Consider the following 15,462-nt stretch of genomic DNA (forward strand, 5'->3'; position numbering starts at 1 on the left):
AAGTGAAATTAGTCAGTCAGAGAAAGACAAAAATCATATGACTTCACTCATATGAAGACTTTAAGAAACAAAACAGATGAACATAAGGGAAGGGAAACAAAAATCATATAAAAACAGGGAGGGGACAAAACAGAAGAGACTCATAAATATGGAGAACAAACTGAGCATTGCTGGAGGGGTTGTGGGAGGGGGGATGGGTTAAATGGGTAGGGGGCATTAAGGAATTTACTCTTGAAATCATTGCTTCACTATATGCTAACTAATTTGGATGTAAATTTTAAAAAATAAAAAATAAAACAAGTTAAAAATTAAAAAAAAGAAGAAAACAAAGAATTTCTTTCTTATTGCCAACGATGGTCATTCTGGGGGAAATTGTAGATCAGGAGATGGCTACCATTTTCATAGTTTGAGAATACTTTTATTTGTGAAATGCGATTATAAGCAATACATTATGTTCAAACATTTAAATTAGTCTAAAACTGTGGTCAGAACTCCCAACAAGCCACATTTTTATTTTTATTTATTTATTTATTTAATTTTTTTTTAACGTTTATTTATTTTTGAGACAGAGAGAGACAGGGCATGAACAGGGGAGGGTCAGAGAGAGAGGGAGACACAGAATCCAAAACAGGCTCCAGGCTCCAAGTTGTCAGCACAGAGCCCGATGCGGGGCTCGAACTCACAGACCGCGAGCTCATGACCTGAGCTGAAGTCGGCCGCTCAACCGACTGAGCCACCCAGGCGCCCCAAGCCACATTTTTAAAAACCAAAATTCAACCTACCCAAAATGGTTTCCTAAATTTCTAACTTTTGTACTTAAACAAGATTAGTAAAATACTGTGATGGATATAGGTGACTGAGTCACTCTATATCTTGTGCAAATTCTTCTCTCTGTGCTAACCTGTAGAGACTAGATTTCCTTGGAGCTAGGGTTCCAGTTGGGATTCAGGTTGTAGAATCACTGGCATAAGCCTGTTATTAGGAAATGAGTAAAGAAGGGACAAGCAGGCATATGACATCCACATTTTTGGCTAATGTGGATCACTGTGGGGGCAGCATGGTTCTAAGTTGACAGCTATAGTGGTGGCTTTTAGATCTGGCATTTTCCAGATCATGGCAGGGCAACAGCTTCCTTGGCAATCCAGTTCTGCAGTGTGGCTAAACTGTTCTGAGAAAGTCAACCAGAACGTGTATTTCCACCTTTCTCTACTTTACAATATATTCTTCTCCGAGTAAACTAGGAGAATATGTTATACTATCTACCTCACCCTGAGAGATATAATAATTAAACCAAAGACAGGAATATGTGACTACAACATCACATAAAGTAATTGAGACAACCACCTAAAACTTGTAAAACTTGTAAAACTGAGTTCTCTCATATTTAAAAAAAACACAAACTAGACTTTACAGTAACAACATTAAAAGCAGCTTACCTTGGTAAGAAATTACCTGTACACTAAGTTGTACAGTTCCATCTGTCTTTACTCCTTGGTCAAACAAACTTCGTTCTGGATCCAGCTAAACATGGGAAAATGATAAAGGCAAATTTTAGTTCAGTCATCTGGTTTAATATAAATGGATGTACCAAACAGGACTTAATTACTGAGGCATACTAATGGAATTATAAGAACACATCTAATTATCCAAGTTGTCATATCACTTAATTCTTTGTCGAAATTAAAAATATTTTAACCACCATGGTGGTAATTAAAGACAACATAAATTAACAAAATTTATTTGAGGTGGTGGTTTTCTCTAGCTCTGGAGTTTAGGATTTTAAATAATGTCAAAAGGCATTATTACTGCTTATTCTGCATATATATTTAAAGTAGAAGATAATGCAATTTTCCTGTCATAAATAAAGAAGGGTGTTTAATTAGTGGGGAGATTTATATAAATCTATTAACATAATTTTTGCCAAGTCCCCCGAATTACCAATGCCACACATTTAAGATCAAGGTTAACTCTAAATCTCTGGCAATACAGTTAATAAAGTTAAAGGACTTATGAGCTCACACCTCACCTAGCTTTGATATCTTCCACAATGAGTCTAGGTCCTTTCAGTATTAGTGCTTTTATCCTTCACCTCGCCTAACAGTCAATGCATTTCACACAATGGGAAATTGATGACAAAATGTAAGGTTCTGCCTTCCAGACATTCTGTCACCATTTTAAAAGCACACTAGCACTATAATTATCTTGAATAATGTATACATCTGTGTGTCTGCATTCCACGCAGCTGGAGGCACAAAGCTCCTCCCATTCCCCTTCCCAAGAATTCAGTCAATGCTGTAGTCATGGTACAAACACATTTTCTAATATTAAAAATGCAGTCATACAAATAAAACCTAAAATCTTAAACGACTTTAGGTCTAAATGCGAACACACACAAAACACTCTGTATAACCCTGCAGAAAGACAGGGCAAACATGGTAGTTTCACTCCTTAAAAGAAGTCTCTCTGCTTAACGGTCTGTTAAAAACTCTCCCGATACCCAGATTCCTCCTCTCTGTGGTAGGCACGGGTATGATCCAGCAGAAGCTACAGCATGCGGTACTCTGACAGTGAACTCTCACACAGTACTGTATATCCTAGCTAGTTCACATACTCCTCAAAGGAGCACAACTCTGCCACTCCCCATCAGCGTTCAAGTCGACATTCATCTGAAAATACAAAAGCATCACCACAAGCAGCAAGCATTCTGACTCCAGATGCATGTGGTTACTGTTATGAAGATGAGAAGCTGCTATCCTCACATTCTTTTTAGGAGAGAAAGGGAGACAGGGAGGACTGCAAAAGGCTTTAGATACTACGGTAGCTCTGAATTCTGTGATACTACAAATGATGCATATTTCCAATATTATTCAACTAATATTTACTGAGAACTTATGATACTTTGGGTACTTTGCGGGTAATACTTTCATTTTGGTTAGGTCAGGTATGATTAAAAAAAAAAAACAATAAATGTTAGAGCTGAAAGACAAGAGATCAAGTCCAGACTCCCCTTTATTTTAGAGGTAAAGTCCAGTGACACTAAGTTAATATAAACTTTTTTAAAAGTCTGCCTTAAACAAGAGTTTGGAGTCACATAGGCCTGTGTTCAAATTCCAATGTACCTCTTTGTAGCTATGCATTGGGCAAATTTTTAACTTCTTTAAATTTCAGTTTCTACATCTGTAGAATGTAATTAAGAATATGCTGATTTGGGGGCTACTAGATGGCTAGTTGGTTGAACATCTGATGCTTGATTTCGACTCAGGTCATGACCCTAGGGTCATGGGATCGACACCTGTGATGGGTTCCGTGTTGAGTATGGAGCTTGTTTAAGGTTCTCTCTCTCCCCAGCTCTGTCCCTCTCCTTACTCCTGCTCTCTCTAAAATTAAAAAAAAAAAAAAAAAAAATGCTGATTTCAAAAACTGATGTGAATGTTAAATGATATAATGTAGCAGTGTCCTGCAATTATTATTTTTTAAAGTTTATCTTTTTGAGAGAGACATTTTTGACATTTAAGTCTTCTCTTGGAGAGAGAATAAATTAGCACAGTCTTTTTGGAAGGTAATCTGGTATTTAGTGTCTACTAATATTGAATGTGAAATACCTAGTAGCTCACCTCAATAAATTGTTATAAATTGACACAGAGACACCAAGAATAGGGGAGAGGCAGAGAGAGAAGAAAAAGAGAATCCCAAGCAGGCTCCATGCTGTTGGCACAGAGCCCAAAGTGAGGTTCAAATCCCATGATCTTCCACAACTGCGAGATCATGACCTGAGCCAAAATCAAGAGTTGGGTGACTAACTGACTAATTGCAGACACCCCTGCAATTATGTTTTCATTCAAGGTAAACTGCCCATACAGTTCCATTTCACCAATTTTTAACGGCTGTCTTAAATGCCAATCTACAGAAGGTATTTATCTAAGTCCGTTTTTGGAACATTTAAGTTATTTTCAGTTTCTGCACAACAATGCAATGAATATCTCAGATGTATAACTGTTCACCTAGGTGAGGATTTCTGTAAGAACAATTTATTGAGGTGAGCTACTAGGTATTTCACATTCAATATTAATAGACACTAAATGCCAGACTACCTTCCAAAAAGACTGTGCTAATTTATTTTCTCCAAGAAAAGACTTAAATGTCAAAAATTCTAATATTACTAGACTCACATACATTCTCTAATTCTAGAAGAGCAAGATCCTTGTCCCTTTCAACATTCACTAGATTTACTGAAAGGAAAAGATAAAAGTATGGTTGAGTGGCAAGTGAAATGCACAAATTTCATCTAAACATTTCAACTTATTCTACATCAAAATATTATTTAAAAATAATAGACAGGGGCGCCTGGGTGGCTCAGATGGTGGAACATCAGATTCTTGGTTTCGGTTCAGGTCATGATCCTACGGTTCATGAGTTTGAGCCCCACATCGGGCTCTGCACTGACAATGCAGAGCCTGTTTGGCATTCTCTCTCTTCCCCTCCCGCGCACTCTCTCTCAAAATAATAAACTTAAAAAAAAAAAAATAGACATACGATGATTTGAATTTCTAAAAAACTAAGGTAAAAGTCCTACAACACATGGAGTGCCTATGTCATAAGGCAAACAAAGGGAAGAAGAGATTAAACAAACCAAATAGTCCCAAAAAGGACACCATTTGTATTCATATAATTTAGCATACAAAAACAGTATAAAACTCTAATACTTACTCTTATATTCAAGGAAGGTCTGGAGAAACTATTTGAGCAATTCTATTTAAGCCACTACCTTTTATACATGAAAATACTACCTTTCTTGAAAGAATACCATAAAATACGACTATGTAATATGCTGAAAACATAATATACTGTTAAAATACTACCACAGGTAAAATCCTATTGCAATAAACTCTAAGAAATATATACACTGGTACTTAAGTTCTTATCCGAAATGCATTGCTGGAACAAATAAATATGGAAAGGAATATAAAAATCATTTAGGCAATTTTTTTCTTTTTGAAGATAAGGAAACTAATGCACAAAGAAGCTAAAAGCTAGTTAGAAACAGGATGTGAGGAGGGCACACTGCAGGTTCCAACGTCCATGTGCTTCTCACTACTTTATGTTTAGGCTTTGATTCACATGTATTTGAACTTATTTTATATTTGTAAAGTAAAAAGCAAATGTTTCGTTTAGTACTCAATCTTTTAAATGGAATTTTGAATGGAGAGAATTTTGCTGGAATAACTTTTATTCCTAAATGCTTAAATTTTGTAAAACAGGTCAAATTTAGTTATAATGACTATAGCTGTACAGATAAAAGAGCCCCACCTTGGGTGTAACGATTACTTAAAAAAAAAAAAAATTCTAATGCAGACTTAAATGCTGAAACATAAATCTAAAAAAAAAAAAAAACCAAAACTTTTTTTTTACCTGGATATCTTGCAGGCAAATTTCATGAGCATCCAAAGAACACTGTAGTCTTGGTTCTAGTAGTTTCTTTAAATTGCCTATTGGCTCATTGATGTCTATAGCCTGGCTTACACATTCAGCCGGAGTGTAGGTTTGTTCTACAATGCTAAATGTTAAAGGATATAATTGTTAACATTTTTACCCTGGATATTAAAGTAACAATACGCTCAAACCAAAACTCAATATCAAAACACATTTCTGGTCTTTGAAACTCATTTCTGCATAGACACTATTCATAGTGGTAGGCTTGTCACCAACTAGTGTTGCCAAATTGAATACTGAATTGCAGAGAAATGTGAACTTGAAATGTGAAGATACAGTCTTGCAGACATATCTCTCTAGGTATATAAACGTCCATATGTCTGTATACATATAGAAATACTACATATACAATATTTACAGGGAAATGTTTGCATTATGTTATATTTTCAAGTCATTTTGAAAAATTTTAGGCCCAGAATGGAAGGTAAAACTCTCCCTAAAATTTGTATGCCATCTCTACTAGTCAATTTCCTTTCCCAACATAAATGTAAATAATAAGGCATGAAAATGTAAGTTACATAAAATACTTCTGATTTAACTTAATCTGAGAACTACTGGTTATAATCAGCATAACTCCACAATAAAAAAATTACATTCCTGCTTTAAAGCTTTCTGAGGCTCTTCCGTATTGTTATTTCATACTTTGAATTTTATGAAATCGTAAGTTCCAAGAGAGTAAAATCTTGGCAAACAATGCTACATACTTTTTGAAATCCTTATATGGTGTCGAATAGAAGACACACATCAAATAATATCTGCTAAATTAGTGAATCTGGAGTTCAACTAAGTTTCACAGCATGTTTAATATGATTTGAATCTTATTTGCATCATGTATTTAAAAATTTGTCCAGTTCCGTTTTCACATAAATTCCAAGTATAATGTGATATATGCATGATATTCCTGAATATCACTTACTAGTGTACATAACCCGGATTTCTTCTAAAACTTTAACAAAAGTTCATAATAGAACACTCATGATTAAAAACAAAGATTATTTTTAAATACTAGTAAACTATTACTATTATTTTTATTAAGGTAAAACAATTGGGTCTTTTGGCCACGTATTTCTAACAAATTCTTTAGCTATAGCACAATAGGCTATCTTTTCCTTTTTCTGTAACAATCATTCTTTAAAAGAAATGTCACTTTAAGACAGATTTTAAAGACCCACTTTATGTGAGCGCAACATTTGAAAATTTTTAAAATATTTTGTTGATACTACTTAAACTTTGGAAAATTTCATGCAAAACTGAGTTTCTCTTGAAAAATTGAGAATGTTCTCATATCCCTGGACCTAAATTCCTGCACAACAACAATGTACAGACGACAGCTTCATAGCAATAACTGCTCCTTTACAGCTACTCCCCTCGTCAATGTAGTAACTATCAATTTCTTACAAGAGACACCTGCAGAGATTTTCTATAAAGGGCCAAACAGTAAACACTTTAGGTTATGTGGGCCATTTGTGTGTGTTACATAAACATAAATACACGCAAGTCAGGCTCCAAGAGACCAAATGATCCTCACCTCCTAATAATCTACCTTTTAGTAGTTACCTTCCACACTGTTTGGAGGTTGGACTGTGTGACCAAAAGACTAAGACAGAAGTGATATATCACCTCTTAGGTAATTTAGAAAGAGACTACAATGTCTATCTTGGAAAGCACTATGTCAGACCATTTGTGGTTTTTTTAATTTACATCCAAGTAGTTAGCATATAGTGCAACAATGATTTCAGGAGTAGATTCCTTAATGCCCCTTACTCATTTAGCCCATCCCCCCTCCCACAACCCTCCAGTAACCCTCTGTTTGCTCTCTGTATTTAAGAGTCTCTTATGGTTTTGGCAGACCATTTATTTTAGGGGGAGCCAGCTTCCATGTCATGAGTAGCCACAGAGAAAACCCACGTGGGTCAGGAAGTGAGTGGTCCTGCCACATGCCACATGAGTGATCCTGGAAGCAAATATGCTCGCCCCAGTCAACTTTTCAGATGACAGTGGTCCAGAGTGACAGACAGCTTAACTATAAGGTCATGAAATACCCTGAGCCAGAACCATCCAGCTAAATTGCTTCCAGGTTCTTGACTCTGAGAAACTGAATAAATGCTGCACGTTTCAAGTAGCTAAGTTTTGGGGTAATTTGTGACATAAACAAATGTACATACACACACACACACACGTATCTGATAATTAAAGGAAGAGAAAATAGCATAATCAAACATGCTGGAAAGCTCTATTAAAAACTTAAGTTTTAAATTTCAGCACTACTCTCAATGCTCAGCATCCTTGTCAACCTTAGTAATTCTGTCCATTCAACACAGAATTGTTCTAAACCTTTTTATTCCACAGAAGTCCTCTACTCTTCAGTTCCTTTTACTTTCAATGTATTATGTTATCTGCTTTACAGAGAAAAGTAGGGACCCATTATCAGCAATATTTATTACTAACTTTAGTTTAAAACTGTCTCTCCCTCCCAGCTACAAAGCCATTAAGTCAAAGGAAAAAAGCAATACATTATCTCCCCAAAATGCTAAGGTCATTTGGAAAAAAAAAAGCCTCTCCCCACCAAAAACTATGGCTTGGTTTTTAAGTAGGTATGCTGAGAATTATAAAAAGTAGTAAATTCAGAAAATACCAACCTTTCTTCTGTGCACTCTGGTTTCTCTGTCCCATCAATCTCAATTTCTATCAGCTCCTCTGCTTCTCTTTTAGTCATGGTTAGAGTATTTCAATAGGTCAGTCCTGCAAGAGTTAAGGCAGAAATGCTACACAAAAAGCAGAAATCCAATTTAAATAAAAGCAGAGGGTAAGCAGAAGAGGAGGAAGTAATCTTCGCACATATAAGAAAATCCACAACGACTATTTATATTAACCTGACATGACTTCATCATTCCACTGTATTTATTGGGATGTTTTCTGGCCCAAACTCTCGGTCAATAAACTCATCCAAGTTACTTCAAAATCAAGTGAAAGGTATGTCAATTCTATTATAGCAACTCAGTCTTAATAACAGATTCAAACCTGTACCCTAAAAATTAACATGGAGATGAACCATAGTTGTTCAGCTAAAAGCTATGCATTAGTAGCAGAACTTACAGCAAAGCATTATAATGACAGAGTGATGTAGATTAAAGTTCATTACAGCTAGCATTTGTGTTACAAATTACAGGTCTTATAAAGGTCAGTACAGCATTCTAAAATAGCAAAATAAAATAGCAAATCATTATAGATAGGCATATTATTGTCCTGATTATATGTTATAATCTTGAGATTTCTTTAGATATGCTTTTAGGTATTTTAAACAAAGCACTAATTTCAATTTTTATTTCTCTCATGTAAAATTATTACCTGCTGCTTTAAACTATCATTGATACAAAACCATTATAATTTAAAAAATGCTAAGTAATGCATAAGAGAGCTATATATATTGATACTTCTTCATGGCCATTTCTGAGGTATTAATGCTGTTAAGTTCCAGGTTCTGTTACCATCTCACCGGAGATCAATGAATTTGTCTTTGGACTCCATATACAGTCCAGAGTAGAGTTTTCTAAGTTTACTATCATATCTAAAAGGCACTTCTAAGTGTCTTTGACTTACAAGGAAATGGTCCTCTATTTTTGGTATTCTAATATCTTCAAAAGAGTCTCCCACTTAGAAGACTTGACAAAATGAAGAATTTAAATATTCATTCCAAATAATAACCACGATTTATGGAGCGCAGGGCACAAGCATTCAAATGCTTTAGAATCTTCACAACAGGATAATGTTATTTTGAGTATATATGAGTACACACACACACGCACGTCCTCACATGACAACTATCCAGAGGTCAGTGATGCTTAGCTGCTTGTGGCTCCACGAGACACTTTAGGTGTAACAACCTAAGTCCACATTCTTCCAGGTGGGACTGAACCATGGTTTGTTCAAAGACAGGCTCTATATCGCAAATGCACACGAGTATGAGAACCACCACCATCTCTAAACTGGAGTACTGCCACAACCCCTGCTAACACATTTCCCCCTTTCTGTGCCCTTGCTCTCACTACCGTCCATTCTCAGTCAGTACAACAGCCAGTGTGATCCTCTTTAAACTGTACCACTCCTGGGGCGCCTGGGTGGCTCAGTCGGTTGAGCGTCCGACTTCGGCTCACGTCATGAGCTCGTGTTTCAGGAGCTCGAGCCCCACGTCAGGCTCTGTGCTGACAGCTCAGAGCCTGGAGCCTGCTTTGGATTCTGTGTCTCCCTCTCTCTGGTCACGCTCTCTCTCTCTCAAAAATAAATAAACATTAAAGAAAAAGTTTTTTAAACTGTAGCACTCCTTTGATCAATACCAGTCACAGTAGAACCTAAACACTTCACAGTGGCCAGAAAGGCCCTACGAGATCTACCCCCAGCCCCACCCCATTACTGCTCCAATTCTTGCTGCTACAGTCTTTGCTCCTGCTCTTCTTTCTGGCTGGCACCTATTTCCCCCACATGTCCTCCGGGATAAATCCCTCACCTCTTTGATGTCTCTGCTCAAATCTCCTTTTCCCAATGAGGTATACCCTGACTACCCCCATTTAATTCTGTAATCGGCCTTCTCTATACCCCTTTCTTCTTTCTTGTTGTCTGCGGCACCTAACATACTTTATTATGAATTTCTGTATTCACTTTCTTCCTCCATTCTATTATCATCAAAGCACAAAGACCATATTGTCCAAGTGACTCCAGCAACGTAAATTGGTTTGTCTAGATAGACCAGGGACTTTGTCTAGCTTCTTGAGGTGGGAAGAGTTTTGCCAGGTTTCAACTTCTCAAGGGACCAAAGTCTCTGTGAGAGGCACAATAACCCCAAACCTGTGACTATATGAAGTTACATGGCAAAGGGGAATTAGGGTTACTAATCAACTGATCTTAAAATAGAGATTATCCTGGCTTATCTAGTTGGGCCCAACAAAATCTCAAGAGTCCTTAAAAATGGAAGAGGGAATCTGAAGAGATCCAGAATGATTCGAAGGGAGAAAGACTCAGGGGTCAGTTACGACTGACTGGCTTTGATGATGGAGGCAAGGCGCCACAAGCGCCACAAGAACACAGGCAGCCTCTAGAAGATGAAAAAAGAAACACATTGTCTCCTGAAATCCCTAGAAGAAACACAGTTCTGCCCACATCTGATTTTAGGCCAGAAACACTCATTTCAGACTTGATTTCCAGAACAGCATGTAAATAATTGATGGTATATTTAAGCCACTACCTGTGTAGTAATTTGTCACACAGTAGAAGAAAACGGTCTTTTTTCCCAGTTTAGAAGGAGTGTAACTCTCCTTCAGTCCCATCATCTCTAACAGCGGGGGCTGGTTTTCTGACAAGTTAGTCTCTAGCTAGTACCTAAATCTAGACTGACTGGTGTAAGATAATCTGATTTTCCCCACATTATCAAGGTTGCTCTCACATCTGCCCTATAAGGAAGAATAAGGGGATGAGTTCTCCACTTGCATAGGTACATGACATGTACACCCAGCAGACTGACTTGGCCCCAGGTGACTTTTGTTTGGGATGGCTTAAAGATTAAGGCCTTTTCTTGTTGACTTCGGACTAATTAAGTTTTCCGTTCTCCCAGGAGGACACCACAAAGCCTGCCCCTTAACTGATGCTATGTATAAAATTGTGGAATTCAAACTGGGCACTATAGCAAAATAGGTGATGAGCCAGCAGGCGCCTACCTGATAGGATAACTGAAGCTCCCAGGGCAAGAGTATTTGTTTACACACGTACACAAAGTACAGTACTGGGAACGGTGCCTCACCCTTAGCAGGCATTCCATTAATATGTGTTGAAAAAGCAAATGCTATAAGGACTATTACACATCATATAAAATTGACTCCAGATGTCTAAAAGGCTTAAACATGAAAGGTAAAACTATAAAGCTAATAGAAGAAAATGGTGGGGAATGTTTTGCAGTCTAAGGATAGAAAAGGATTTCTTAAATAAAATCCCAAACACATTAACCATAGGGTGAAAAACTGATGGATTTGATTGCATAAAAATTAAGATTTATGTTCAACAGTCAGGCTACAGAGTAGGAAAATATACTTCCAGTGTTCAAAAGCGGAAAGGGACTGGGGCGCCTGGATAGCTCCATCGGTTGGACGTCCAACTTTGGCTCAGGCATGATCTCACAGTTTGTGAGTTTGAGCCCCGCATCGGGCTCTGTGCTGACAGCTTGGAGCCTGGAGCCTGCTGCGGATTCTGTGATTCCCTCTCTCTCTGCCCCTCCCCCACTCGCACTCTGTCTCTCTAAAAAATGAATAAAAACGTTAAAAAAAAATTTTTTTTTTAAAGTGACAAGGGACTAATAATTGGAATATTAGAAAATGAATTCCTCGAATTGATAACAAAGAAATCAGGAAAAATCAGAAGACCAAAGCATGTTAAGAAAAGGAAATTCACATGAAAAGAAAACAAACTGGTGAAGGATATGAAGAAATGCTCAAATTCAAATCATCCAAAATGCAATTTAAAATAAAGAATTATCACTTTATACCATGTGCTGGTGTATGTATGGCAAAACTTAGAATACTGACTACAGAAAATAGTAGGGATATGAGGACATGAAAATCCTCTACCTCTGTATGGACAGGTGTAGCCGTTCTGGAGAAAAATCTAGCAGCACTTGCTCAGCTGAAGAATGCTTATATTTACGACCCAGTAATATTGCCCTTAGATAAGCACTACAGATATTCTCACACGGATTGATAATAGGATGTCCAGGGCAGCTTTGTTGCTGTTGGCCAGAAGCTGAAGCCAACAGGAGTATCCATTGTAAAAAAGCAGCACATGCTAGGAAACTTTATTAGCACAGAGAAACGACAAAATAATGTTTACACACACAATCACAAAGCTGTTCCATATAGGAAAAAGCAAGAATACGGTTTATAGCAGAAAGATCACTTAAAAAGATCACTTACGTTTTGTTTTCAGGGCTTACATTTATTGCTCACTTTCACCTCCATTACTTACTTATTATTAGTTTTTTAATCAGGAGGCTCCACACCTAACGTGGGGGTTGAACTCAGGACCTAGAGATCAAGAGTCTCATGCTCTACCAACTGAGCCAGCCATGAGCCTCTCCATTAGCCAACTTAGCAAAAGAATTAGAAAACAAGTGAAATTTCTGGGAACTATGGAAAAATAGAAATGAAGAAGTAACCAGAGGTTGAGAAATGGCCTTACAGGCTTCACAGCAGGAATACCTGTCGTTGGACTTAAAACAAGCACTAAAACAAGGAGGTGTTTAAAAGTAATTTATCCTGTGAGCTTCCAAAAAAGTTATAGATCAGTGCCTACACGGTGCCAAATAAAGCAAAAAATGAGCACACTTTATGTGCTTTCAGAAAAAATCTCATTACTCATGAATTGATCTCAGAATTGATCTCTTTCTCTCTCACTCCAGGCTAGAGAAACAGTGGCGAGGTTTGGGAAATGATCCAAATCTTTGATATCACTGCTTGAGCTTGCCTCTTTTTCTGGAACCAATTCTCCACAATTTTATGTCAATACTTAAGAAAATGAGGAAGAGAGCATTACTTGGTGCCTCTCCCCATGAGGGCTTCCCCCCAAAACCATGGTTTCTCCTAGATTAAATCTAACCTGGAGTTCAGAACACTTCACAAAATGGATACAAACTAACTTTAAAAATTCCTAGAAAGACTAGTTTTCCTTAAAATACAGTTATGAATGGGACACCTAGCTGGCTCAATCGGTTAAGGGTCCGACTTCAGCTAGGGTCACGGTCTCTCAGTTTGTGGGTTCCGGCCATTCGTCGGGCTCTGTGCTGACAGCTCAGAGCCTGGAGCCTGCTTCAGATTCTGTGTCTTCCTCTCTCTGCCCCTGCCCCGCTCGTGCTCAGTATCTCTCTCTCTCTCAAAAATAAACATTAAAAAAAAAATTTTTTTTTAAATAGTTATGTTTAATATTCTCTTTTGGGGTCACAGATAAATTTGAGGATTGTATTTCTTCATTGGAATGCATTGCTGCTTTACAGAATTTAAGAAAATTTTGCCCAATAAAGGAAAATAAATAAAGGATAAAATAAATAGAAGTATAGTGTGGCAGGACCTGCAAGGATGACAGCACATTTCCCCAAGCTAACAAACACTTTTAAGTATCAGAGGAAATTAAACGACATTTTGAAAAATAAAGTCAATGGTTAAGAAAAAACAAAACACATACATCTGTGTGTGTAGAGAGTAAGAAAGCAAGTATGGAGAAAGGCTAACACTTGGTGACCACCCACCCCCACCCCTGCCTTGGGGAGGTTTTCACTGCATAATTTCCAGGAATGCAGATTTGAAGTTTTACAAACAGAAGTTGGAGAGGGAGTAAACTCAACAGTTTTAATTTAGTAGTCAGCCTCCCCATAACTCAGCTCTCATAACTGATCTCAATTTAACATCTAGCTCCTTATTTTGTTACTTCGAGACTATGTATCTCTCATGACATACGTACAATTCAGGTAAAATTGCCTTAAGTCCACCTAGTGCCAGACTATGTCTAAAAAAACAAACAAAAACAAAAAAAAACTTCGAAAGCCTGGGTCAAATCCTGATACACACAAGTTGTTCCCCTAAAGTTGCTGTTTATGAGTTGATCAGTTTCTCCTTAAGCTTAAAATCACACAGGACCTAGGAATGTTATCACTGCTCAGCTCTTTGCTCCCGGGAACCTTTCTAAATCTCCTCCCACGAGTCAGACCTGGAATTCCTGCTAGTGAAATTCACTAAGTGGAAACTATGAAGTGGGCAGTATTTCTAAATCACTACTCATCATCTTGCAAGGCAGTATCAGGCACTGTTTGGCTGTTAACCAAAGCAAGTCAGGATTCCCTAATACACTGCAAACACGTACAGGCGGCTTATCTTCTAGTACACGAAATACTAAAAATGTTGGCAAACTACATTAACCCATTGTTTTCCCCTTTTCTCACTTCCCCATTGCTAAAACAGATCCCTACGGACATCATATACAGTAATAAATGGCTTTGATGCTATTGTAGGGCAGTTCTAGAAAGATAACTGGAGTTGAAGTGTTGGCGCAACGCTGGGCGGCGAGGAGACTGGTTGAGAACATTCCTCTGAAATCCCGGGGGCGTCAGGGTCTCGTCCCGACCTCGGCGACTGCGGACCGCCAAGGACGGCGGACTGGCGAGGACGGGACAGCAGGGGAAGAGAGCAGCGAAAGGTGACACGGGTAGCCCGGGGCCCGGGGGCGCGCGGCTTCCCTGGGCCCCGCGCCGCGCGCCCCTCCCCTCCGCTCCCCGCACTGCCTCACCCGCCCCTCCCCACCCGGCTCCCTCAAGTCTCCACGAACGGAAATGGGAGTCACAGCGCCGGGGACCAGCGGAAACAAAACACAGAGGCGGCCGCGGGGGGGCCGCTGTGGGTGAGAAGGCCCCGGAACGAGGCCGGCCCGCGCGGGCCCGCGCTCCCTTCCTCCCCCGCGGCCGCACTCACCCGCTCCGGAATCGGCCCCGTCGCCCCCACCCGCGCTCCAGAGCCGGCTGAGAACAGCAGGGGCGCGGGCTCCACGTGCAGCGCTTCTCCCAGTAAGACCCGCCGCTCCTGCGACTCGAAGTGTAAGGCCCCTAGGCCTTTCCCGCGGAATCGGCGCTGAGAAACTCCAACCCCCCTCCCGCCTCCCAGGCACCCCCGGGTCCAGGACTACAACTCCCAGCAGGTTGCGCGAAACAAACGCCCGAGGCAACGGGGGCTCACGAGGCACAAGAATGCCCAACGCCCCAATCCGCTTTGTTTTACATTCTCACTTTCCGGGCAAAATCATACACCTCAACAACCACAAAGAACAGGATGCTGACTTGGGTCCGGGAGGACTGAACTAGGGGACAGGCCAACCAAAGTGCGCATGCGTACACTACAAGGATTCCAGGAGGGAAAAAGACAGCAGGTCAAGTTAGGCGAAGGAAAGATG

At 39.1% G+C, this 15,462-nt stretch overlaps 1 protein-coding gene across 2 annotated transcripts in view; it reads right to left on the reverse strand.

Moving 5' to 3' along the window:
• GABPA (GA binding protein transcription factor subunit alpha) overlaps window positions 1-15,462 on the reverse strand; it is a 38,073-nt gene that overhangs the window by 22,464 nt on the left and 147 nt on the right. Inside the window, exons 1-4 of one of the 2 annotated variants that reach the window (XM_040484129.1) lie at window positions 14,988-15,444; window positions 8,130-8,232; window positions 5,410-5,554; window positions 1,437-1,521 (exon numbers count right to left, since the gene is read on the reverse strand). In XM_040484129.1, coding sequence (XP_040340063.1) covers window positions 1,437-1,521; window positions 5,410-5,554; window positions 8,130-8,206 — 307 coding nt within the window. In that variant the 5' untranslated portion in view covers window positions 8,207-8,232; window positions 14,988-15,444. Of the gene's footprint in view, window positions 1-1,436; window positions 1,522-5,409; window positions 5,555-8,129; window positions 8,233-14,987; window positions 15,445-15,462 lie in introns of those variants that run through there. The other variant, XM_040484130.1, reaches the window with a different exon arrangement.

Source organism: Herpailurus yagouaroundi, unplaced genomic scaffold (genome assembly GCF_014898765.1).
Source record: "Herpailurus yagouaroundi ecotype Mexico unplaced genomic scaffold, PumYag 162, whole genome shotgun sequence".
NCBI classification, from domain to species: Eukaryota; Metazoa; Chordata; class Mammalia; order Carnivora; family Felidae; genus Herpailurus; species Herpailurus yagouaroundi.